Raw genomic sequence first — 26040 nt, 5'->3', positions numbered from 1 at the left:
ACAGACAAACCACAGGACTAGACATAGAAACAGACAAACCACAGGACTAGACATAGAAACAGACAAACCACAGGACTAGACAGACAAACCACAGGACTAGACAGAGAAACAGAGAAAACACAGGACTAGACAGACAAACCACATGACTAGACAGAGAAACTGACAAACCACAGGACTAGACAGAGAAACAGACAAACCACAGGACTAGACAGAGAAACAGACAAACCACAGGACTAGACAGAGAAACAGACAAACCACAGGACTAGACAGAGAAACAGGCAGACCACAGGACTAGACAGAGAAACAGACAAACCATAGGACTAGACAGAGAAACAGACAGACCACAGGACTAGACAGATAAACAGACACACCACAGTACTAGACAGAGAAACAGACAACCCACAGGACTAGACAGAGAAACAGACTAACCACAGGACTAGACAGAGAAACCACAGGACTAGACAGACAAACCACAGGACTAGACCGACAAACCACAGGACTAGACAGAGAACCAGACAAACCACAGGACTAGACAGAGAAACAGACAAACCACAGGACTAGACAGAGAAACAGAGAAACCACAGAACTAGACAGGCAAACCACAGGACTAGACAGAGAAACAGACAAACCACAGGACTAGACAGAGAAGCAGACAAACCACAGGACTAGACAGACAAACCACAGGACTAGACAGAGAAACAGACAAACCACAGGACTTGACAGAGAAACAGACAAACCACAGGACTAGACAGAGAAACAGACAAACCACAGGACAAGACAGAGAAACAGAGAAACCACATAACTAGACAGACAAACCACAGGACTAGACAGAGAAACAGACTAACCACAGGACTAGACAGAGAAACAGATAAACCACAGGACTAGACAGACAAACCACAGGACTAGACAGAGAAACAGACAAACCACAGGACAAGACAGATAAACAGACAAACCACAGGACTAGACAGATAAACAGACAAACCACAGGACTAGACAGAGAAACAGACAAACCACAGGACTAGATAGAGAAACAGACAAACCACAGGACTAGACAGAGAAACAGACAAACCACAGGACTAAACAGAGAAACAGACTAACCACAGGACTAGACAGAGAAACAGACAAACCACAGGACTAGACAGAGAAACAGATAAACCACAGGACTAGACAGAGAAACAGACTAACCACAGGACTAGACAGAGAAACAGACAAACCACAGGACTAAACAGAGAAACAGACACACCACAGTACTAGACAGAGAAACAGACAACCCACAGGACTAGACAGAGAAACAGACTAACCACAGGACTAGACAGAGAAACCACAGGACTAGACAGACAAACCACAGGACTAGACCGACAAACCACAGGACTAGACAGAGAACCAGACAAACCACAGGACTAGACAGAGAAACAGACAAACCACAGGACTAGACAGAGAAACAGAGAAACCACAGAACTAGACAGGCAAACCACAGGACTAGACAGAGAAACAGACAAACCACAGGACTAGACAGAGAAGCAGACAAACCACAGGACTAGACAGACAAACCACAGGACTAGACAGAGAAACATACAAACCACAGGACTTGACAGAGAAACAGACAAACCACAGGACTAGACAGAGAAACAGACAAACCACAGGACAAGACAGAGAAACAGAGAAACCACATAACTAGACAGACAAACCACAGGACTAGACAGAGAAACAGACTAACCACAGGACTAGACAGAGAAACAGATAAACCACAGGACTAGACAGACAAACCACAGGACTAGACAGAGAAACAGACAAACCACAGGACAAGACAGAGAAACAGACAAACCACAGGACTAGACAGATAAACAGACAAACCACAGGACTAGACAGAGAAACAGACAAACCACAGGACTAGATAGAGAAACAGACAAACCACAGGACTAGACAGAGAAACAGACAAACCACAGGACTAAACAGAGAAACAGACTAACCACAGGACTAGACAGAGAAACAGACAAACCACAGGACTAGACAGAGAAACAGATAAACCACAGGACTAGACAGACAAACCACAGGACTAGACAGAGAAACAGACAAACCACAGGACTAGACAGAGAAACAGACTAACCACAGGACTAGACAGATAAACAGACTAACCACAGGACTAGACAGAGAAACAGACAAACCACAGGACTAGACAGAGAAACAGACAAACCACAGGACTAAACAGAGAAACAGACAAACCACAGGACTAGACAGAGAAACAGACAAACCACAGGACTAGACAGAGAAACAGACAAACCACAGGACTAAACAGAGAAACAGACTAACCACAGGACTAGACAGGCAAACCACAGGACTAGACAGAGAAACAGACAAACCACAGGACTAGACAGAGAAACAGACTAACCACAGAACTAGACAGAGAAACAGACTAACCACAGAACTAGACAGAGAAACAGACTAACCACAGGACTAGACAGAGAAACAGATAAACCACAGGACTAGACAGACAAACCACAGGACTAGACAGAGAAACAGACAAACCACAGGACTAGACAGAGAAACAGACTAACCACAGGACTAGACAGAGAAACAGACTAACCACAGGACTAGACAGAGAAACAGACAAACCACAGGACTAGACAGAGAAACAGACAAACCACAGGACTAAACAGAGAAACAGACAAACCACAGGACTAGACAGAGAAACAGACAAACCACAGGACTAGACAGAGAAACAGACAAACCACAGGACTAGACAGAGAAACAGACAAACCACAGGACTAGACAGAGAAACAGACTAACCACAGGACTAGACAGAGAAACAGACAAACCACAGGACTAAACAGAGAAACAGACTAACCACAGGACTAGACAGAGAAACAGACAAACCACAGGACTAAACAGAGAAACAGACTAACCACAGGACTAGACAGAGAAACAGACAAACCACAGGACTAAACAGAGAAACAGACTAACCACAGGACTAGACAGAGAAACAGACAAACCACAGGACTAGACAGAGAAACAGACAAACCACAGGACTAAACAGAGAAACAGACAAACCACAGGACTAGACAGAGAAACAGACAAACCACAGGACTAGACAGAGAAACAGACAAACCACAGGACTAGACAGATAAACAGACAAACCACAGGACTAGACAGAGAAACAGACTAACCACAGGACTAGACAGACAAACCACAGGACTAGACAGAGAAACAGACAAACCACAGGACTAGACAGAGAAACAGACTAACCACAGGACTAAACAGAGAAACAGACAAGCCACAGGACTAGACAGAGAAACAGACAAACCACAGGACTAGACAGACAAACCACAGGACTAGACAGAGAAACAGACAAACCACAGGACTAGACAGAGAAACAGACTAACCACAGGACTAAACAGAGAAACAGAAAAACCACAGGACTAGACAGAGAAACAGACAAACCACAGGACTAGACAGAGAAACAGACAAACCACAGGACTAGACAGAGAAACAGACTAACCACAGGACTAGACAGAGAAACAGAGAAACTACAGAACTAGACAGACAAACCACAGGACTAGACAGAGAAACAGACTAACCACAGGACTAGACAGACAAACCACAGGACTAGACAGAGAAACAGACTAACCACAGGACTAGACAGAGAAACAGATAAACCACAGGACAAGACAGAGAAACAGAGAAACCACATAACTAGACAGACAAACCACAGGACTAGACAGAGAAACAGACTAACCACAGGACTAGACAGAGAAACAGATAAACCACAGGACTAGACAGAGAAACAGACTAACCACAGGACTAGACAGAGAAACAGACTAACCACAGGACTAGACAGATAAACAGACTAACCACAGGACTAGACAGAGAAACAGACAAACAACAGGACTAGACAGAGAAACAGACAAACCACAGGACTAGACAGAGAAACAGACTAACCACAGGACTAGACAGAGAAACAGACAAACCACAGGACAAGACAGAGAAACAGAGAAACCACATAACTAGACAGACTAACCACAGGACTAAACAGAGAAACAGACTAACCACAGGACTCGACAGAGAAACAGATAAACCACAGGACTAGACAGAGAAACAGACAAACCACAGGACTAGACAGAGAAACAGACAAACCACAGGACAAGACAGAGAAACAGAGAAACCACATAACTAGACAGACAAACCACAGGACTAGACAGAGAAACAGACTAACCACAGGACTAGACAGAGAAACAGATAAACCACAGAACTAGACAGAGAAACAGACAAACCACAGGACAAGACAGAGAAACAGAGAAACTACAGAACTAGACAGACAAACCACAGGACTAGACAGAGAAACAGACTAACCACAGGACTAGACAGAGAAACAGATAAACCACAGGACTAGACAGAGAAACAGACAAACCACAGGACTAGACAGAGAAACAGACAAACCACAGGACTAGACAGAGAAAAGAAAGAGGATTCACTCATAACAACCATCGTTCTGCTTCCCTCTCTCTGTCCGCCTCGGCCTCTATCTCTACCTCTGTATCCCTGCCTCTGCCTCTTCCCGACCTCCAGTCCTCCTTGGTAAGGAATACTTTCCAGATGAATTTTCTTTGGCTTCCTCCTCAGCCCTTGGCATGGCCACGAGCCTTCTGACTGGAACATCAAGGATGTGGAGAACCTGGAATGTTTTCCTGCCTGTCTCACTACCTCTCTACCACTCTCTATTTCACCTCAGTGCAGAGAGATGGATGGGGGAGCCCGGGTGAGGAGAGGGGAGGGTACCCCTGTTCCTATCCACCGCACACACACACACACACACACACACACACACACACACACACACACACACACACACAGACAGACAGACAGACAGACAGACAGACAGACAGACAGACAGACAGACAGACAGACAGACAGATGCACACACACACACACACACACACACACACACACACACACACACACACACACACACACACGCACACACACACACACACACACACACACACACACACACACACACACACACACGCACACACACACACACACACACACACACACACACACACACACACACACACACACACACACACACACACACACACACAGACAGACAGACAGACAGACAGACAGACAGACAGACAGACAGACAGACAGACAGACAGACAGACAGACAGACAGACAGATGCACACACACACACACACACACACACACACACACACACACACACACACACACACACACACGCACACACACACACACACACACACACACACACACACACACACACACACACGCACACACACACACACACACACACACACACACACACACACTGTCCACTTCCTCTACTAATCTTCAACCTTTGACAACATACTACAGTTTCAAAAGTTCCCATCCACCTAGAAATTATATGTTTCTCTATTGAAAGGCTCAGTGTGGCCAGTGTCGGCTGGGAATAGAGAGAGAAGGAGCCAATCTCAAACGCCACCAAGCGTTTCCATGGCGAGAAAAGAATCAACCCCCTGGCTCAGCCAAAGTACCAGGTTCACTGTACTCGCTTTTCTCTTCAGACTAAACTGGTTTCACTTAACTCACTGCTTTCTGCCAGACATAACCCCAAATAATCAAACCCCATCAAATGGAAATCAAACAACCACCATCTGTCCTGCATGCCCTGTTTCAGACAGCTGAGGTAAATCACCGGTTGGGAGGTGTATTGTGACCTGGGGCTGTGTTTGGAGCAGTGGAAGGAGAGCTAGTTTATACAAGTCTGATATATCTCATTATCTACACAGGAGATATGGACGTTGGCACGGTGGGCCTGGGTGGTCCCACTGGGGAGCTAGGCCAACCCAATCAGATTGAATTTTTGATTTATGTTTATGCTCTTTAATTGTCAGTGTTCCGAACAGGACATTATTTGTCTTTTTACCTAACACGCAAACAAATAATTCACAGCAAGCAGTGCACTGGCTTAGTCAGATTGGATGAAATATAACAGGACAGATGGACTGGAATGACATTCACTCTTCCGGGATGTTTTGCATGTTTTTTTTGCCCACCCAAATATCTGCAGGCCCACCCACCGCCGAGTTTCTGGCTACGCCACAGACAGGAGATGTTTTAAACGGGCTAGCTAGATTCTAATAACGCCTGTTGGATGTCTCGGTGCAGCTTCCATCTATTTGCCTCCCTAGCTAGAATCTGTGAGAACAAGACCATGGGGAAGAGGCAGTCACTGGTCAAAAACGGGTTGAATTGAAGTTGTTTCCCCATTATTTTCATGTAAAAGCGAGAGATTTATTGTCAGTTAGGAGTTAACTGTAGAAAATAACTCTACACTCTGGTACTTCCTGGTCAGGCCCCATTAAAATACAATCATACAGCCATACACAGGACTGAAATAGCACAGAGGCAAAATAAAACAAAGGGTAGTGAAGGCAGCCCAGTGACTGTAGGGTTAGTGTGGTCACAGTCTACCCTAACCTCTGACCCCTGAGGGACGGTTTAATTGAAGCTGTAGAGGCTTGGGGAGGACTGGCAGAAAACAGGTCTGCTATTAGTGGTTCAGTATAGGGTAGAGGGAGGAAGCAGAGGAGACCAGACCATTGCTACTGTGATGTAGGCTCACACTGACCTGTGAGAACCAGTTAGTCTGTGAGACTGTACAAACACGTACACACGCACACACACGCATGCAGATACACACACAAACACACGCTATCCAACAGACATAGATAGCCAAGGATGGGTATCTCCCTCCGTTCCTCTATTTAATTGATTAGTTTAAAAGCAACACAGTCTCTTAACACATGGGGTGTCGAGCAGGTCATTAAGCTTAGTTAGCAACCAAGTCACCTAAATGCAAGGAATACTCCAGTCAGCAGCCTTTCTGTCACAACTCAGTCGTGAGGGCTACTGTGTAAATATGTAGGTAAGTATGTGGCTATGTTAGGCCAGGTACATGTTTTGGGTAGGTTAGGGCCTTGGCTCTGTCTGTGTGTGTGTCTCCTATTCCTGCTGTGTTACTGTCATTCCCATGTTAGAGCCATGACACCACTGCCTTTAGGCCTGTAGGTTGAGAGGTCACACTGTGGGAGATGAACCCCACACAGGACAGCAGTCATCCATACAACAGGCTGTCTACTGGGCCTCCACGTCTTAACCCAGACCCTTCTGAGTGGCCAAGCAACGCAATACAAAGCCGTCTGACTTGACATTGCTTTACAGAACTCTACAGCCCTCCCTACGGACACAACATTGACGGACATTGTGTGTGTAAAGTTGAAGTTGGAAGTTTACATACACTTAGGTTGGAGTCATTAAAACTCGTTTTTCAACCACTCCATACATTTCTTGTTAATTAACAAACTATAGTTTAGGCAAGTCGGTTAGGACATCTACTTCGTGCATGACACAAGTCATTCTTCCAACAATTGTTTACAGACCGATTATTTCACTTATAATTCACTGTATCACAATTCCAGTGGGTCAGAAGTTTACATACACTAAGTTGACTGTGCCTTTAAACAGCTTGGAAAATTCCAGAAAATGATGTCATGGTTTTAGAAGCTTCTGATAGGCTAATTAACATAATTTGAGTCATTTGGAGGTGTACCTGTGGATATATTTCAAGGCCTACCTTAAAACTCAGTGCCTCTTTGCTTGACGTCATGGGAAAATTCAAATAAATCAGCCAAGACCTCAGATAATAAATTGTAGACCTCCACAAGTCTGGTTCATCCTTGGGGGCAATTTCCAAACACCTGAAGGTACCACGTTCATCTGTACAAACAACAGTACGCAAGTATAAACACCATGGGACCGTGCAGCCGTCATACCGCTCAGGAAGGAGATGCGTTCTGTCTCCTAGAGATGAACGTACTTTGGTGCGAAAAGTGCAAATCAATCCCAGAATAACAGCAAAGGACCTTGTGAAGATGCTGGAGGAAACAGGTACAAAAGTATCTATATCCACATTAAATCGAGTCCTATATCGACATAACCTGAAAGGCTGCTCAGCAAGGAAGAAGCCACTGCTCCAAAACCACCGTAAAAAAGCCAGACTACGGTTTGCAACTGCACATGGGGACAAAGATCATACGCTTTGGAGAAATGTCCTCTGGTCTGATGAAACAAAAATATAACTGTTTGGCCATAATGACCATCGTTATGTTTGGAGGAAAAAGGGTGAGACTTGCAAGCCGAAGAACACCATCCCAACCGTGTAGCATGGGGGTGGCAGCATCATGTTGTGGGGGTGCTTTGCTGCAGGAGGGACTGGTGCACTTCACAAAATAGATCATGCATCATGAGGGAGGAAAATTATGTGGATATATTGAAGCAACATCTCAAGACATCAGTAATTCACCCAACTTATTGTGGGAAGCTTGTGGAAGGCTACCCAAAACGTTTGACCCAAGTTAAACAATTTAAAGGCAATGCTACCAAATACTAATTGAGTGTATGTAAACTTCTGAACCACTGGGAATGTGAATAAAAGCTGAAATAAATAATTATCTCTACTATTATTCTGACATTTTACGTTCTTAAAATAAAGTAGTGATCCTACCTGACCTAAGACAGGGAATTTTGACTAGGATTAAAGTCAGGAATTGTGAAAAACTGAGTTTAAATGTATGTGGCTAAATTGTATGTAAACTTCCGACTTCAAGTGTGTGTGTGTGTGTGTGTGTGTGTGTGTGTGTGTGTGTGTGTGTGTGTGTGTGTGTGTGTGCTTCATGCAGTGATGTCACTGGTCTGCTTTGAGCCTTGTCACCTTTGACCTCCGCCCTCCTAAACCTGACAACTGACCCCTAACCCTGACCAAGTACACAGAGAGAAATGCATGTCAAATGTAAAATCTTTTGTCTGTAATGTATTTTTTGTTATGTGTCGGATGCTAGTAAGACTAGCTGTCGCCGTTGGCTTCGTCTAATAGGGAACCTAATAAATCAAATGAAAACAGACAGGACATGGAAAGTTGAGTACATTCAGACGTTGGGAACCAGAGTGGCACAATTTCCATGCATAGTGGGTTCATGAGCACATGCTATCCAACCTGACACCCCAGGTAACCTACTCCACAGCTTGGCCTGGGACAGATGTAAACCTGGACCCTTTCCTTCACCCCTGGTGCCTCCCTCCCTCCCTGTTGACAGCTCAACAGTGCTGGGCTGACCGGTAGCGGACCCCAGTAACCGGTGGGGTGATGTCATACTTGGCCAGGCCGTCCCTGACCGTGCCAGCACCATGAGGCCGCTGTCCGCGCCAGTGACCACACACTAAGGGGATTGATCACTGGACCACACCATCACATGGGAGGTGTGTGTGTGTGTGTGTGTGTGTGTCTGTGTGTGTCTGTGTGTCTGTGTGTGTCTGTGTGTGTGTGTGTGTGTGTGTGTGTGTGTGTGTGTGTGTTAGGGCAGCATTATTGACATGTACAATATACATATATCAAGAGTTCTCCATACAGCAATATTTTGAAACACCAATCATGTCACATCAGTTTTTATAGTAGAATGACACTTTACTTTTCCAGACTGGCATGCCCCCCCCATCTCTCTCTCTCTCTCTCTCTCTCTCTCTCTCTCTCTCTCTCTCTCTCTCTCTCTCTCTCTCTCTCTCTCTCTCTCTCTCTCTCTCTCTCTCTCTCTCTCTCTCTCTCTCTCTCTCTCTCTCTCTCTCTCTCTCTCTCTCTCTCTCTCTCTCTCTCTCTCTCTCTCTCTCTCTCTCTCTCTCTCTCTCTCTCTCTCCTACTTTCCACATACAAATCAAGCCCCGTCCCCTGTCACTCAAGCAGCCACAGTTCCTCCTCTGTGTTAGATTCACTAAAAGTTTGCATGCTGTTCTGTTTGGTCCGATGCAGTCAACAGAACGATGCTGCTTCCCACTTTGCTTGGTATCTACTTTAGTATTAGTATTCTCCAGGTCTCTATTTCACCTATGTTATTCTGTGAAGCTATTCTAAAGTCATTTAACATGACATAATGAAGATGGATATTCTATGTGGATAAAACCAGAATTTGAACCTGTAGCTCTTGACCTGAAAGGGCAGTAATGCTATGGGCAGAGCAACACACAGCATAAATGTACACATTTTACTACCACCCAAATATTCTGCTAACATGAACTTCTCAACACGACAGCAGACACTTATCCAGAGCCATTTACAGTAGTGAGTGCATGATGTTACGTACTGGTCCCGCATGGGAATCGAACCGACAACACTGGCGTTGCAAGCGCTATCTTCTACCAACTGAGCCACACAAACACACAGTCTCACACACAACACACACACACATAACACACACACACACGCACACACACACACCGCATGGGGACGTGGGAAATGTCCCCACAAGGGAGAATTTTCCTTGTTTTACTATACTTTTGGGGATTTTAGATCCCCTCAAGGATAGAAGAACCCATGCACACACGCACACACGCACGCACGCACACGCACACACACACACAAACACCTGGGCATGATGGTGGAAAGCATGGGATACAGACTTTTGTCCAGCAGTCCTCCCATCCTCTCCTTGTCTGAGCCTTCTACTACAAGTGAAATTTGAAGAATTCCTGGATATCTGCCCTGTGTCAACAGTATTAAAGCCTGCATGGCCAATGGACCACCCCCTTGACCCTCTTGTATGAGAGGAATGTGAGGGATTCGCCTCTGGACTGTGATTTAACGATCACAGTGTGTAAGTAAGTGCACACAGAGTTCTCATAACACCACACACACATAGTCGAGCATCACAGGCGAGGAGGAGAAAACATACGGACCCCCTAACAACATCGTCAACTCATACCATCACCCTTCACTCACAACAAACACAGGCTGGTCTCTCTCACTCAATCACAGGTGCACACACACACACACATCCACAAACACCAAGGCATCAAACCTTCCACTCACACATGTACACACACACACACACACATGTACACAGATGGAGGTAAACTAAATTGGTTGAGACAAACACAGTTACACATTAGTTCATTTATAACATTTTCCACACACAGAAGAAACCAGAGGCTGTTGATATTATTAGAAAGAAAGGTTTAACATCTAGATCATCATAAGATGTAATGACTGTAGATGGAACCCAAAAGCCTGGCTGACTTAGTGAAGTACTCTGAGCTACGCAGCCACACACAAAGCCCATGTCACCCCGGACTGCTTTATACCATCCCACTATGACAACACTGATCACCTGGAACTAGCCAGATATTACATAACTTCAGCAGCTCCCTCTGTTCTCAGGAGAACAGGGTTCACTAAATCCCCAAATAAACCCGCTTTCCTTCTTTCCACAGCTCTACACATTCGTTCCATTTTCCTGAGTTGAGTGAAGCCGGCTGTTCTGTGAAAGTGTTCTCACCTGAGCCATAGTAGTGCTGCTGTGACATCCTTTGACAGCCAGCAAGACACAGGGAAACGTGAGGCTAGGTGGCTACTAGCGAGGTCGCTAGGCTAGCTCTGGAATTCCAACACACCCAAGCAGAGCATTCATTCCAGCAGATAGACAGTCCCGCTCACGGCACGGAGGCAGCTCAAACTCACACAAAACAGACAGCAGCACTAACGCTACAGCCTGTGTCGTCTCCGGAGGCAGCGAGCCCAACCCCAGAGAAACACAAGAGGGAAAAAAGAGAGGGGAGGGAGGGAGGGTTGGTGGTGGAGGCTAGGCTGGCCAGCAATTAAGTCTCTGAGAAAGGCAGTTTGCAGGATAGAAGAGGACCAGCTGGTTTTGTGGGTGATTGTATGTGGGTCAGTGTATGTGTGTGTGTGTCACTTCCCTTTCTCACACTGGAAGCAGATCCAGGTGAGAGACTGTTAGCGCCTGTAAGATACAGCAGCAGGTAGGTGAGTCTCCAGAGACTACTTACTACTTTCCTCTTGAAGACTAAAGTGAACGTGCAAACTCAGCCTGTCTACCAGGAAGGATGTGGAAACATCTGTCCTAATCAACCTTAACATATTGTACATTTCCAAGACACAGTTACACTGTTTTCTGACAGAAGACATCGAAAGACCAAGACCTGCACCTGTTTCACCAATCAGGGCCATTGATTGTAAGGCCAACTCCAGTAAACTTGCTCTCTATTGGTCAATTCAGTGTCCATTCAAGGTTAGTTGGCTCTGTAGGGGCTTGATGTGGCTGGCTGACACAGAGGGTCAGTTCTGTGCCCCTGTAAACGGCTTAGACTGTAGCAGCTAACCAGATGCATAGAGCTCAAACTTGATCCGATTCCCTTGAGAAAAGCAGTGGGGGTACTGCTGACTGCTGGCTGTGGCAGGAATGGCCTAGCTTGGACAATGTGTCTGGGATGGACACTGATTGAAGCCCCACTATAAACCTCCCAGCAGAGTCCAGATCCCCCTCTCCCAGCCAGCCAAGAGCGAGAGAGTGAGAGAGAGAGAGATAGAGAGGGAGAGAGGGAGAGAGGGAGAGAGAGAGAGAGAGAGAGAGAGGGAGAGAGGGAGAGGGAGAGAGAGAGAGAGAGAGGGAGAGAGGGAGAGAGAGAGGGAGAGAGGGAGAGAGAGAGAGAGAGAGAGAGAGAGAGAGAGAGAGAGGTGGGGGGCATGCCAGTCTAGAAAAGTAAAGTGTCATTCTACTGGGTAGAAAGGGAAGCTCTTGGCAGCAGACGGTGAAGACTGGCCCAGTCGGTCAGCGTTCAGATGGCTGTGTTATTTCAATTTCCCCCCTCTAATAACCCAGTGAATGCAGCCATGTGAACAACAACTACTGTTCAAGCAAAGATGTGAGGCGAACATTAGCGAAGTAAACAAGTCAGCTTCTTCAATTCTGAAGGCAGTCCAGCTAGAAAGTTTTGAAAGTGACATAGGAGTTGCCTGGCTAAGGTTAGGGTTGAGAGAATAGTTTATAAGAATTAACAGCCATTGAAAGCCAGTGTTTGATCTGGTTTTAAAAGCTAGACTAATTGGCTCAGAGAAAAGAGACCTCAGTAAGTAATCTTTCTACAGAACCAAAGCCCCCGGAGCCTAGCAGTCTACTGATGAATCGCAAACATCAACGTGTACAAAGAGTGACCATTGGTGCTCTGAGAGTTTTTATTATAGCTGTGGTGGAGTTTCAGAAAGCATCTGAGAGCATTGTGGTGGAATTTATTTAACCCCTAGTTGTCTCCCCAGCAGCAGCTCCCTCACTGGGCCATGACAGTGTAAATTACACAGGTTCCACGTTTTACCCAGAACGGTCCTTTGAAAGCATTGCCCGGGCTTTGGTTTGCGTTGGCACGGTAAATCCATGTCCCCGGAAGACTGCTAGCAAGCGGAGCGGTTGCTGACAGATTTCAGAGTTTTAGGTTCAGCTCTGGGTCATGGTTACTGGAGCCGATTTCAACCCCTCGTTCAGCACACACACGCACACACTTTGATTGTACAGCTCTGCTCAGCAAAGGTGCCTCAGCAACAAAGAGAAAGGGCAATATGATGTTCCTTTTCAGAGAGCTTATAAAAGCCAATTTCACTGAATTCTCTCCACTTTGTACCTTGTACTATGAAACAAGAGTTGGCTTTTTCAGATCTCCACGAGGGCTAAGCCCCTGTGAACATTACTGGGAGCTCATTATACAAACCCCTTGCTTCAGTATTTATTAAGGGGTTAAATACTGTAAACGCCCCAGCATGAAAGTCTCAGACCGGCATAATACTGTAAGCATATGGTTCTAACTATGCAGTGGCTATTTGAAGCCACATGAGTCTTTGAAGTCAGCATTTAGAAGGCATTAGCCAAAGATCCAGCAAACAGACAGGTAGAGAGAAAACACAAATAATTTCAGTGTATCCAAACAGGCTGGTGTCTGCTGACAATGTGTGAAATCAAATCCCTTCCATCCAATGTTCCCTCGGACGGGTGATTGTTGTTTTTATAAACAAAAGAGAACAGTGAGTTAGAAACAAACGCCTGAAGAAACCTGTTCCTTCCTGGGTTGAGGTGAAAAAGGGTGTGAAAAAGCCGTGTGTGTGTGTTTGCCCTGATTCCATCCTTCCAGTTCGAGTCGATACCATATTTAGTTTAACACGGATATTTCATGACACAAGCTCAAGACAAACAAACACGCTAGAACTTGAAATTGTCGACTTCCCATCCAAGATAGCTAGAGTGTAGTTGACTAGAAGTCATCTATAAGTAACCCAGCCCATCCTTTTATACACATTACATTCGCTATTCAAACACACCTCTGATCTCTTGTTGTGCTGTACTCTGAAGCAAAACATTCACCAGCATCTCAATGTTCCAATACTTATGATACCAGAGCTGTTCATACTGAAGATACAGACCTTAGTAGACCCCTTTCCTGCAGTCGAATGATCAAAGCTCCCTCTAGTGGCCTCATGGGTGGAATGCAATGTTCCCTCTAAGCTGCGTGCGTCTGCGGGCATGCAGCTCCACCAGGACTGCCCCGCAGAAGAAATATCATCCCACGCAGAGAAGCATGAGATTAAACTTCACTCAACTTTCTAGAGTTTTCCATCTTAGTGAACACTATCAACAAACTACGCAAGACTTATAGTATGCAAAACTAACTATGCAAGAGATTTTGTTATAGGCAGAGCACATTGGAGTAGGATTCTATTGCAATGACACAGACGCCCGTACTCTACACAGACCTGTACTGCATAACCAATCAGAGTTGCAATAAGTCTATATGCAAATAGACCATTGCCATATATGGATCTTTGCCATTCACTTTGAACTGAACTGTGTTTACAGCATGAGCGGTCGTGAGTAGATGTACTTGTTTTGAGATCAATCGAGAGCTGCATGTAGCCACGTGTGCACATTTTGTTCATATCCTTTGCTTGTTAGTGAGTTATTAGCCCAGTTATAGATAATTTGTAGTCAGCAGTAGGGGAGTGATTGCTTCCTACAATAGCACAAAACGTGTACATTTCCAGACATCTTTGAAAAGCGAGTCAGGTGAAGAGCTTTTATTTGTCTTAAAGAAGCAGTGTTGCATTTTGAGACAGGCTTGAATAAGCTAAGTAGCCAATAGGCAGAGGGTATAATAAATTGTCTGATTCTCTGTAATAGCGGTAAGGTTACAATAATGAAATGTATTTTGGAAAGTGGTTTCTTGCATCAAACAACACAACACCATTTTCAGTCACCTCCTTGTCTGAATGACAAGTGGATAAACAGGTTAATGTTAAGCCCTGCATGTTTTTTTCAAAAGTATAATGGAATGTAGGCCTACAATGAACGCCACACACTGGCTGGTAGTGTAAGCTGAATGAAATAACAGCTATTTCCATGTTAAAATGTTGTGGGATGCATTTTCACCATTGTTTGATGGTAGGCCCCTCTGGTAGGCCTAGATTATGATCAAATAGCCGCAGTAGCCTACTTAACCACTGTTAAAACTGTTACTTAAAGTGGATACAGCCTCAGTGTTCACAGTAAACATGTGCTGGAAGTTGCACAGAAGTTGCATTTGAGTTTTGTCACGCCCTGGTCTGTTTTCTTTATTATTTTGGTCAGGCCAGGGTGTGACATGGGTTTATTATGTGGTGTGTTTTGTCTTGGGGTTTTTGTAGGTATTGGGAATGTGGTATAGTGGGGTTGTCTAGAAAAGTCTATGGTTGCCTGAAGTGGTTCTCAATCAGAGGCAGGTGTTTATCGTTGTCTCTGATTGGGAACCATATTTAGGCAGCCATATTCTTTGAGTGTTTCGTGGGTGATTGTTCCTGTCTCTGTGTTTGTTTGCACCAGAATAGGCTGTTTAGGTTTTCACGGTTATTGTTTTGTATAGTTTGTGTATCATCTTCATTAAAGATGTATTGAATTAACCACGCTGCATTTTGGTCCTCCTCTCCTTCACTGGAAGAAAACCTTAACAAGTTTGCACTCAGCAGACCTGAATTTTGCTCAGTGCCAAAAAATGTTTAAGGGAACATTGGTGGAATGGTATTTATATTTTTCTTAATGAATAAACTTTTTTTTTTTAAAGCTGAAAATCCAATGTTTCTAAGTCAAACCATTATTTTTCAGTCTTCTGTGATGTATATGAAGTGGAATATTGCAATAAAACTCAACCAGGGGTCTTTTTCTAAGTCCATAACCATGTGTGTGAGGTCTATACTTTTGTTTCAAAGTAGATTTGTTTAAGACTACCAAGAATCAGACTCTGATTTAGCCCACTGCTGTAAAAGTGCAATCAAAAAGGGTTTACATTGGGTGCTTCCCAAATGACACGCTATTCTCTATATAGTGCACTACAGAACCCTATGCCCCCCCCCCCTAAGGGCCACCCTATGGACCCTGGTGAAAAGTAGTACAATATATAGGGTACCTTTTGAAATGTATACATTATGTGAGGGAACAGGAAGATGTCCATTGAAATTGATGTTAATATCTATAAAACCAAATCAAATAAATGTTATTCCTTACCTGTTTCACCTCTTGAGTGGCAGGAGTGCATCGTAGTCTCTATGAAGAGGTAGTAGAGAACAAAGCATTAGAGGTTGTGCGCTGCCCAGTGGTCCTTAGGTTTAGTCATTTGTCTACAACAGCAACATGCATGAGTATAAAATTGGTACACTGCCAGGCCAGGCACCAGGCCAGTTACTTATGGCGTCAAAAATACAGCAGGTTATGTCTGTTCTATTAGTTAGCATCCCTGACCTTTCAGAAGTGCTAGAAGGAGAAGTGGATAGCCTAATAAAAAAAACTGCACATAAACCTCATCTCACTTCAGAAGACAAGCTAAACTAACCGTAGCATATGTTGCGTTTACTGCCACTTTGATGCTGAGGGAAGTCTGTCTCAGTAAAACAGGCCTGAGGTATCCTTCCTCACACAATGTGTGCGGCCCAAATGGCAACATATTCACTTTATAGTGCACTACTTTTGACCAGGCTCCATACGCCTCTGGTCAAAAGTAGTGCACTATGTAGGGAATAGGGTGCCATACAATGAAGCAGCTGAGTAGGACTCCACGCAGTGAATCATAAAATGGCAGACAGAGCCCAACAAAAAGATCTTTCAGTCTGCCTAATAAAGATTAACTTCATATACATCCGGAGTGTATAGGCATTCCTTTAATTCTGATGGGATGTTTTGCATTTTCATGATGTTGCAGTGAGAACTAGTTGTTTCCCTGCTGGGCTTTCCCATGCTGCACCAGAGAGGCAGACTGCTACTGCACATCAAACCTGCATAGAACTTCTGTGGTGGGGGGCCGGCGTACTTGCATGTGAGTGCAACAGAGTTTCCGTTATACGGCAATTGCCGGCTTGTGACCAATAAAAAAAGTGAAAAGCTGATAAATAAAACTGCTGCCTGCCAAAATGACCGGGAGAAGAAAAATTCCCTAGCAAACTGCTTTATAATGCTTTTTATTCATTGATGGAAATACCAATCGATGTAAATACATTGTGTGTATTTTCGTTGTATCTTAACCATCACCTGCGCAGAGCATATTTTGAGTGGGATTTCTCCTGCAGCTTCTCAACTGGTTGCTGCTGGAGTAAAACAAGCTATTATAAGCCCATTCATTACACAACAATTCTAAATGCAATTGCATGTTCAAAACAGTTTTGGTGAGAGCTACGATTTTTATTTCTCAACTGGTAATTGAAGGTCACCTCCCATTCACCATTCAAGTGCAGACAACAGGCTATCAGCGTGTTTACCCACCACTTTACAATGTGAGCTGGATGCAGTATGCATTTTGAAAACATACTTAATTGTTTGAATGTTTTATTTTATATTATGAGGCATGTCTTACCTTGCTTCAAAGTAGCCTATAGGAAAAATCATAGAAACATGGAGGCAATTCTTTTATAAAGACTTCATAGGAGGTGTTCAAGTTATTTATTTAACCTTTATTTCACTAGGCAAGTCAGTTAAGAACAAATTCTTATTTACAATGACAGCCTAGGACAGTGGGTTAACTGCCTTGTTCAGGGTCAGAGCAACAGATTTTTACCTTGTAAGCTCGGGGATTGGATCCAGCAACCTTTTGGTTACTGGCCCAACACTCTAACCATTAGGCTACCTGCCACCACCTGACCACAATAGAAAATCTTTGGAGGGAGCTGAAAGTCCGTATTGCCCAGCGACAGCCCCGAAACCTGATGGTTCTGGAGAAGGTCTGTATGGAGGAGTGGGCCAAAATCCCTGCTGCAGTGTGTGCAAACCTGGTCAAGAACTACAGGAAACGTATGATCTCTGTAATTGCAAACAAAGGTTTCTGTACCAAATATTAAGTTGTGCTTTTCTGATGTATCAAATACTTATGTCATTCCATAAAATGCTAATTAATTACTTAAAAATCATACAATGTGATTTTCTGGATTTTTGTTTTAGATTCCGTCTCTCACAGTTGAAGTGTACTACCTATGATAAAAATTACAGACCTCTACATGCTTTGTAAGTAGGAAAACCTGCAAAATCGGCAGTGTATCAAACACTTGTTCTCCCTACTGTATGTAATGGGGAATTGATCCAAATTTTGGGCAAACAATTCACTCAATGAAATAATGAATGCACTAGAATTGGCGGGAGACAGCTGAGTCATTCTGGAGAGACACTTGCCTATATCCTCACCACACCTCCCCTTCTTGTCGTAACATTTTAAATGATACTCGAGACACATTATCTTCACACATGTTTTAGATGCTTTTCACTGACAGCCGCACCTCAATAGTCAGCTAGGCCTTTTGCCACACACACTGCCCAAATCGCAGGCTACTCAAATAGCCATAGGCCTACGAGCTTGTGATTTGAAACAGAAAATTATGTTTTATTGGCTGCTTCATTACATGAGTTGCATGTTCTTTTAAGATGCATTACCAGAATCTAAATGTGATTTCTATCAGAACTCAGCAAAAGACCCAGATGCAGACACAGGAGGCGGATGGTTCCGTTTTCAGATCTGGGATCTATTATAACATGGAGAGCAGGCAAAGGGCAGGTCAAGGACAAGCAGAGGTTCGTAACCAGATCAGAGTCCGACAGGTACTGGACAGCAGACAGGCTCAGAGTCAGGGCAGGCAGAAGTTCATAAACCACATCAGAATCAGCCAGGTACAGAACAGCAGGCAGGCTTAGAGTGTTAGGGAAAACCAGGAAACACGCTGGGACGACCTGACAATACAAGACCAACTTACAACAGACAAACAGAAAATGCAAGTATAAATACGCGCGATAATGGGTAAAAATGGTAGACACCTGGTGGGGGGTGGAGACAAGCACAAGACAGGTGAAACAAATCAGGGTGTGATCATTTCTGTCATTCTGAGCACTGTGGGTGGATGCTCTAATAGATTATGCACCCAATGCATATGCGTCTGTTAAATTTCTCAAATGGCCAGTAAATTAGAATCACATTGTCCGTCGCCACAACACTGGTGTGTAGGAGGAAGTGCCTGCCTGTAGTACTTCCTTATGACATATATGACCTCCAGAAGGATGACATCAATACCATTGTTGCCACTGAACCCAAATCATCAAAGGTGATTATAGAGTCCTTGTTTCCTGACTGGATGCTAACTCGTTAGTCTAAAGGTCAAAGGCCAAGCTACTGAAAAAGAAGCTTCACCTGACCAGGAAACCAATCCGTTGAACTATACCTGTAATGAGCATTTATGGGCTACTGCACGTTTTGTCAAGTGACTAAAAAAAATTAACATGTGTGTGTGTGTGTTTGTTTTGACCTACCTGGCCACCCTCTGTGTGTGTATGTGTGTGTGTGTGTGTGTATGTGTGTGTGTGTGTGTGTGTGTGTGTGTGTGTGTGTGTGTGTGTGTGTGTGTGTGTGTGTGTGTCCTTAACTGACAGAGTTTATGAGAACAGTAGACCTGAGACAAGGTCACAACACTCTTGACCTCTGACCTTTCCCAGCTTGTTATGTCACAGAGGGCATGTTGTGGCACTAAGATGTGTGACCTGAATCCTACCTTCTAATCAAACCAACACATTCCAGAACCATCTGGACTTACCAGGTTACCAGCCCTAACTACAGCAGGGGGGAGGGGCTTTAACCTCGGCAGTTTGGGCAAGGAGGTAGGCCATCACCATAGAAAGAAGGCACAAACACTTCATATGTGTACATTACAAATACAGAGTTAACTGCCTTAATAAAGGAAACACCAACATAAAGTGTCTTAATAGGGCATCGGGCCACCACAAGCCGCCAGAACATCTTCAATGTGCCTTGGGATAGATTCTACAGGTGTCTGGAACTCCATTGGAGGGATGTGACACCATCATTTGGTGATTTGTTGATGGTGGTGGAAATCGCTGTATCAGGCCCCACTCCAGAATCTCCCATAAGTGTTCAATTGGGTTGAGATCTGGTGACTGAGACACACACACACACCTTTTAAACCCCTATACTCCTTTGAGACCCCTCTTTCAAAGACACAGATCTCTTCTTCTAGCCATGGTAGTCAAAATAATGGGCAACTGGCCATTTTTATACATGACCGTAAGCATGATGGGATGGCCTCCTGAGTGGCACAGTGGTCTAAGGCTGGGTTGTGTTTCGGGGGACGCACGGCTCTCGACCTTCGCCTCTCCCGAGTCCGTACGGGAGTTGCAGCGATGAGACAAGAATGTAACTATCAACTGGATACCACGAAATTGGGGAGAAAAATGGGTAAAATACTTTTTAAAAAATAAAATAAACATGATGAGATGTTAATTGCTTAATCAACTCATGAACTAAGCCTGTGTGGAAGCTTTTTATCTCTCATTTCCTCAAGTGTTTCCTTTATTTTGGCAGTTACCTGTATTATTACATAATTATAATTACCTGTCCTGTATATATATTTTTTGTACCAAAAAACCCCTGATAAATATACCTTTTGATTTTGACAGATCGTACCAGTGAATTAAGCGATGCGCAGTGCACACCTGCCCAATTACCATATCTCATATCTCATAGCCATAATAACCTTAGGAATTCAGGAAGGAGCCAGTTCAAAGTGAACTAAGGAGTTTGATGTGATAAGAAGAGCTGAATCTATGCATGAGTTGAGATGAGACTGGCTCTGGGGTTGGGCTTAGTGTGTGTGTGTGTATGTTTTTGTGTGTGTGTATGTTTTTGTGTGCATGTGTGTGTGCGTGTGCGTGTGTGTGTGTGTGTGTGTGTGTGTGTGTGTGTGTGTGTGGTGTGTTTGGCTGGGCTTGGTGTCCGTGGTTACTCCTTGCACCGTGAGGAATGGTAGAGGGAGCCCTAGGGAGACTTCTGGGACAAGACTTGGCTTGCCCTGATACAGGGGGAATCTGGGGGCGAATCCACAGTGACGTTAGTTACACAGAAGGAAGAGAAGGGTTACAGCCTCCATCCCTTCCTGACACTGACACACCCTTTGATTGTCATGTGTTATTATAAGACTAACTGCTGTGTCAACCTGATGTGCAGTGGATCTGTTAGACTCCCTTCCAGAGCATTCCTCTCTGATACACTTTAGTAACCAATACAGGGCTGATCACAAGGCAAAGGTCAGAAGGAGAAGGCTGCTGACAACGTTTTAATAAACTAGGAGTCACTGTGAGGGTATTGGAAAGAGGGGTAATGGACCGATGCAAATGTCAAGAACCTGACAAACTGGATCCAAGCCCCTCCCTGGGGACAGAGGAAATGTTCCAGACACACATTATGATTGCGTCCCAAATGACACCCTATTCCCTTTATATTGCATTACTTTGGCCAGGGCCCATGGGGCTCATTTGGGATACAGACCTATACAGTAAGTACATATCAATATTGTCATGCTGATAACACTGACAAACAGAGACATCAAAACAGAACAAAATGGAAAATAGTTAAAAGCATCACACTTTTCCATAACACCCAACAATGATTACATTTCTGGAAAAATGTGACTTTATTTGAATAAACCCAGGTACTGCACGACTAAAAATACAGCTGTATTCTAATAGAAGTGGTGTGTGTTAACTCTGCGTGATAAACATCTATTATGGGTTGTGTTTTCTATGTTGTGTTTTCTATGTCTACGTCCCAAATGGCAGCCTATTCCACATATAGTACATTACTCTGTGGTTCTAAAGTAGTGCACTACGCAGGGGAATAGGATGCCGCGTCGAACGCACCCTAATATCTTTACCCCTGGGTGAATGGGATTGTGTGCTTATGAGGGCCTATATGCTGCTGCTTAGCACTGCAACCATGACAACTGGCATCCTGTCTAAAGAGCCAGTTAAGCTGAGGGGTTGGCAGGCAGGACATCATCGAGGAACCCAACCACATGAGACACTTTAGTTCACTTCCACAGCTGTCTGCTCTGGCAGCCCTGTAATCCAACTGCACTTCCAGCCAACACAAATACGATTCTCTCTCTTTCCAGTGACGGAGACAAACATGACAAAGACTAGAAAATTAGGAATCTCTTAATCAATCAATGATTCAACTATCAATATATCACTAATGTGTCGAGGCAGGACTTTACATAGCTCTCTGTTGCTCCTTGTCTGGTTTTAATTGGTTTTTGATTGAAATCTTTTGGCAGCCTGGAATGGTACTTTGAATGGCTTTTCACCAACCTTTTTGATGTAAGAGAGATAACACTGTAATGTGCCATGTAGAATCTCTAACCAAATATTTGTACATTTTATACTCTTGCCCTTCATTGTGATAAGTGTGGGGGTTTCAGTGGGTTGGCTTGGTTAAGAGTGAAACGATCACATGCATTGATAATTGTGAAACATTCCCATGCATTGATAATTGGGGCCCTTGTTAAAATAACAGAATGCAGGAGCCCAGCAAAACCAACCAATGGGTGTTTCCATAGCAACCACATTTCGAGTGTGAATGCATGGTACTTAATAGAAAAGTGGGAGAATTACTGGAAAACACAAGACATCACTTGCAGGAGATTTTAACACTCTTGGGCAAGATTTTAGATTTGATATCTGGTTTATGAATAGGCTTGTTGTTTTCCTTCAACATTATTGGTATGAATGGTGAATGAATGTATCCATACACCAGTAGGCTTCTCTCACACGGCAATTGGACATGTTTGAACAATACCAACGTAGGCCTCCAGGAAAAATATACAGCGGTCATATTTGAGAACATGAAACTGGATACATTTTGCGTAACACTTTGAAGAGGTTTGTATAAGCAAACACTATGATCATTTTATTCCAGTGGCTCAATATAGTTCAGAAGTACAGTCTGTTATTCAGAGGGTGTGGGCAATAATAAAAGGACCATATAGGCCTTTCAAAATGATTTGATTTTCATAAACTAAAAGGGCACCAGAGTGCATAGGTCATCAACACTGTATTGTGATTTAGAAAGCTTCCGTGAGACCATCTTACCTGGTAGAGTTTCAGCGCTGCCCAGCAGAGCATATAGGCTGATAAGGTGAACTTGGCCATCATGTACCGCTCCGGAAGGCACGTGAGATGCAGCTGTACTTCTTCTAGACCTCCAGCTCCAACATCGCCTGTTGCCCCGTTGTCAACTGGTGAGTCGCGGTGGTTATCCTCAGACGACTTGCAGCGAGCGTTGTCATTGTTGTTATCATCCATTTTCCTCGCCTGTAGTATTCTAATAAGTTTTCAACTGTCTCGGGGATAGCGCAGCCTTCGATTTCCCCTTTCCACGAAGTCTCACATTGCGCCCGCACATGTAGACAGACTAGTTCCTAAACTGTCAACATGATTATTGTAGCCAACATAACGATAAAAAGTTGTATTATCTTGAACTATGAAAAACATTCAGCAAATTATGTCGTACTTTCCTTCTTGTTTGTAAACATCAAAACCGTTACAAAACAGCCCTAGGTCGCGAGGCCGAACCGAGACTGTGGCGCACTGTTCAATAAACAGCGCACTGGGATACCGCAACACCGGTCTGCCGCGTTCACATGCTTGTCGGAACTAGGAAACTCGGACATGTTCAACTTGCCAACTCGTTATAGAAAAATGATCCCATTCTCGAGTTTCCCGCTTGGGAAGTAGGCTATCAGAACCAACCAATAGGAAGCCCCACGCAAATATCTTACGTTCATTTTTGCTTTGAGGTTCCGATTTTCCAATAGTACATGAACGCGGCATAATAGCCTACCCGTCAAAGACCTTCAACCGCCTTTACTGGGAGCAGAGGCGACAAGAGCTTTGATCGCGAGACCGAGAGGTGCGGTTGTAGAACTCCAGCTTCCAAGCGCGAGCTTTATTTTTTAGCCGAACTAATTCTTCAGACAAACACATTACCACTAGTGGGTAATTTGCGCAAATAAATATAGGCTACTTGGGTAATTTAGTTTTGCTTCTGAGTTCAAATGTTATCGGAATCCACATTGAGCGCACGTGTTTTTTCGATCAGAGTGGGAATGCGTAGAGGCGGGAGAGAGGGGTAGAAGCCAAGGTACAGTATTTACTGCATGTTTATAAATAGGAAGAAGTTATGTGACTTATCCAAAGTAGCCTATGACTTATATATGTAAAAACATAACGATAACGCCATCAATGTGTCTTATATCAGGTGCTTTACGGTCTAGCCTATGGGTCTATAGATCATAGTCTAGATCATACAAGTTTAACCATACAGCCATATCACCACCATATCACTCGTCATATCAAGGTATCAATATAACAGTAATGAATTGCTTCTCCAAGGGGTCTATATACTTCCATAAACCTCAAGACATCAGAGCCTTTGTAGTTTACTTAACCTTCCAAACCAATGAGTTGTATGAATCAGTCGTTTGTCCCCATGTTTTTATCCAAGGGGCCACACAAACAAGCACACAGTCTGTCTTCCCTTATCTTTATGGGGCCATCCTCTATAGATCATCACATCTGTGCTTTTGATTCTCACTTCCTGAGAGGAGACTCATCCAAGCCTTCTGTCAAAAGATAGCATTAATGGCCAGTGTCTCAGCAGGACACACTCTCCTCTCTCCCACCCTCTGTATTGTATACATGGATGGGACCCAACACATCCGACATCATGGAGACAGTTTCCCATTGTATCCTGGTCTAAACCCCACTGAGGATCTGTGAGGACAGATGCTGGGCTCTGAACAAGCAAGGACTCAATTCCAGATAGAGGCCAAGGGAAACAGACAGCACATCATTCATTCAGCATGGGGCTCCCCCTGTGGGACGGTTACACAGCAAACACCCCATATCCTATCCTGGCAAAGAACATTGTTCTTTCTCACTACAAATAGTGAGCGATATGTTAGATGAATTACAGTTCTAGGAACCCCAGAGAGAGCGAGTGAGAGATATGTTAGATGAATTACAGTTCTAGGAACCCCAGAGAGAGCGAGTGAGAGATATGTTAGATGAATTACAGTTCTAGGAACCCCAGAGAGAGCGAGTGAGAGAGTGTGTAAGCGATCCCTTTCATAACACATTATACTATATCTATATATCTATATATATATCTATATACTATATTATATCTATTCTTTCCCAGAAACATGTCAGAGGGACTGAGGATTGATGGCTTGCCTTCTGTGCTCGAGACGTTGATGTAGGCAAACTTCAAAGATAAACATACAAATGACAAAATACAGGATTTTCAGAAGTCTCTAGATATCTGAACTATAAAGCTTCTTACCGACATCTAGTGGATATGTAGTATAATAAAAAAAAGTATGTGTTTTAGTGGCTAGTAAAAGTTCTGTAGCAATACTCATGATATCCCTGTTTGCTCAAGTGTAAGCAACGTCGATAATATTTATACAATTTACTTGTTGACCATGGCACCGTATCATCTAACCCCTCAGAGTTCAACGTGATTGAGTGTCCATATATCCACCATAGTGGAACCACTGACAGGTCTAGGGTCTCTACACCCAGCATGGAGTGAACTCAATGCACTGTGATCATAATTTCAAACGTTCAAATGGTTGTTATTGCTTTAAAGATGTGTGTAGTCTAAGTTACAATAAACATATAGGACGTTGATTTCTACAAAGGACAATCTCACCATGACACATTTGAAACAGTTGGGGTTCTATATTTTCAGTATTGTCATGTACAGTTCAGAGCCGCAAGTGTTTTCTAGTTTCCCTCAGT

At 43.9% G+C, this 26040-nt stretch overlaps 1 protein-coding gene across 7 annotated transcripts in view; it reads right to left on the bottom strand.

Annotated features, from left to right (window-relative positions):
* Positions 1 to 24351, bottom strand: part of LOC110535467 (uncharacterized) — a 178574-nt gene extending 154223 nt beyond the window's left edge. For 5 of the 7 annotated variants that reach the window (XR_016484419.1, XR_016484418.1, XR_016484420.1 and 2 more), the window contains exons 1-2: positions 23326 to 24351; positions 16423 to 16461 (exon numbers count right to left, since the gene is read on the bottom strand). Coding sequence is in view for 4 of the 7 variants with exons in the window: in XM_090189723.1 (XP_090045849.1) it covers positions 16423 to 16461; positions 23326 to 23538 (252 nt within the window). In the remaining 3 variants the exon portion in view is untranslated. Of the gene's footprint in view, positions 1 to 11385; positions 11643 to 16422; positions 16462 to 23325 lie in introns of those variants that run through there. The other 2 variants (XM_090189718.1, XM_090189720.1) reach the window with 2 other exon arrangements.
* Between the last annotated feature and the right edge of the window lie 1689 nt (positions 24352 to 26040).

This window comes from Oncorhynchus mykiss, chromosome 11 (genome assembly GCF_057628025.1).
Source record: "Oncorhynchus mykiss isolate SJ-2025 chromosome 11, ASM5762802v1, whole genome shotgun sequence".
In the NCBI taxonomy this organism is placed as follows: Eukaryota; Metazoa; Chordata; class Actinopteri; order Salmoniformes; family Salmonidae; genus Oncorhynchus; species Oncorhynchus mykiss.
This window is presented reverse-complemented; position numbering and strand designations above follow the sequence as displayed.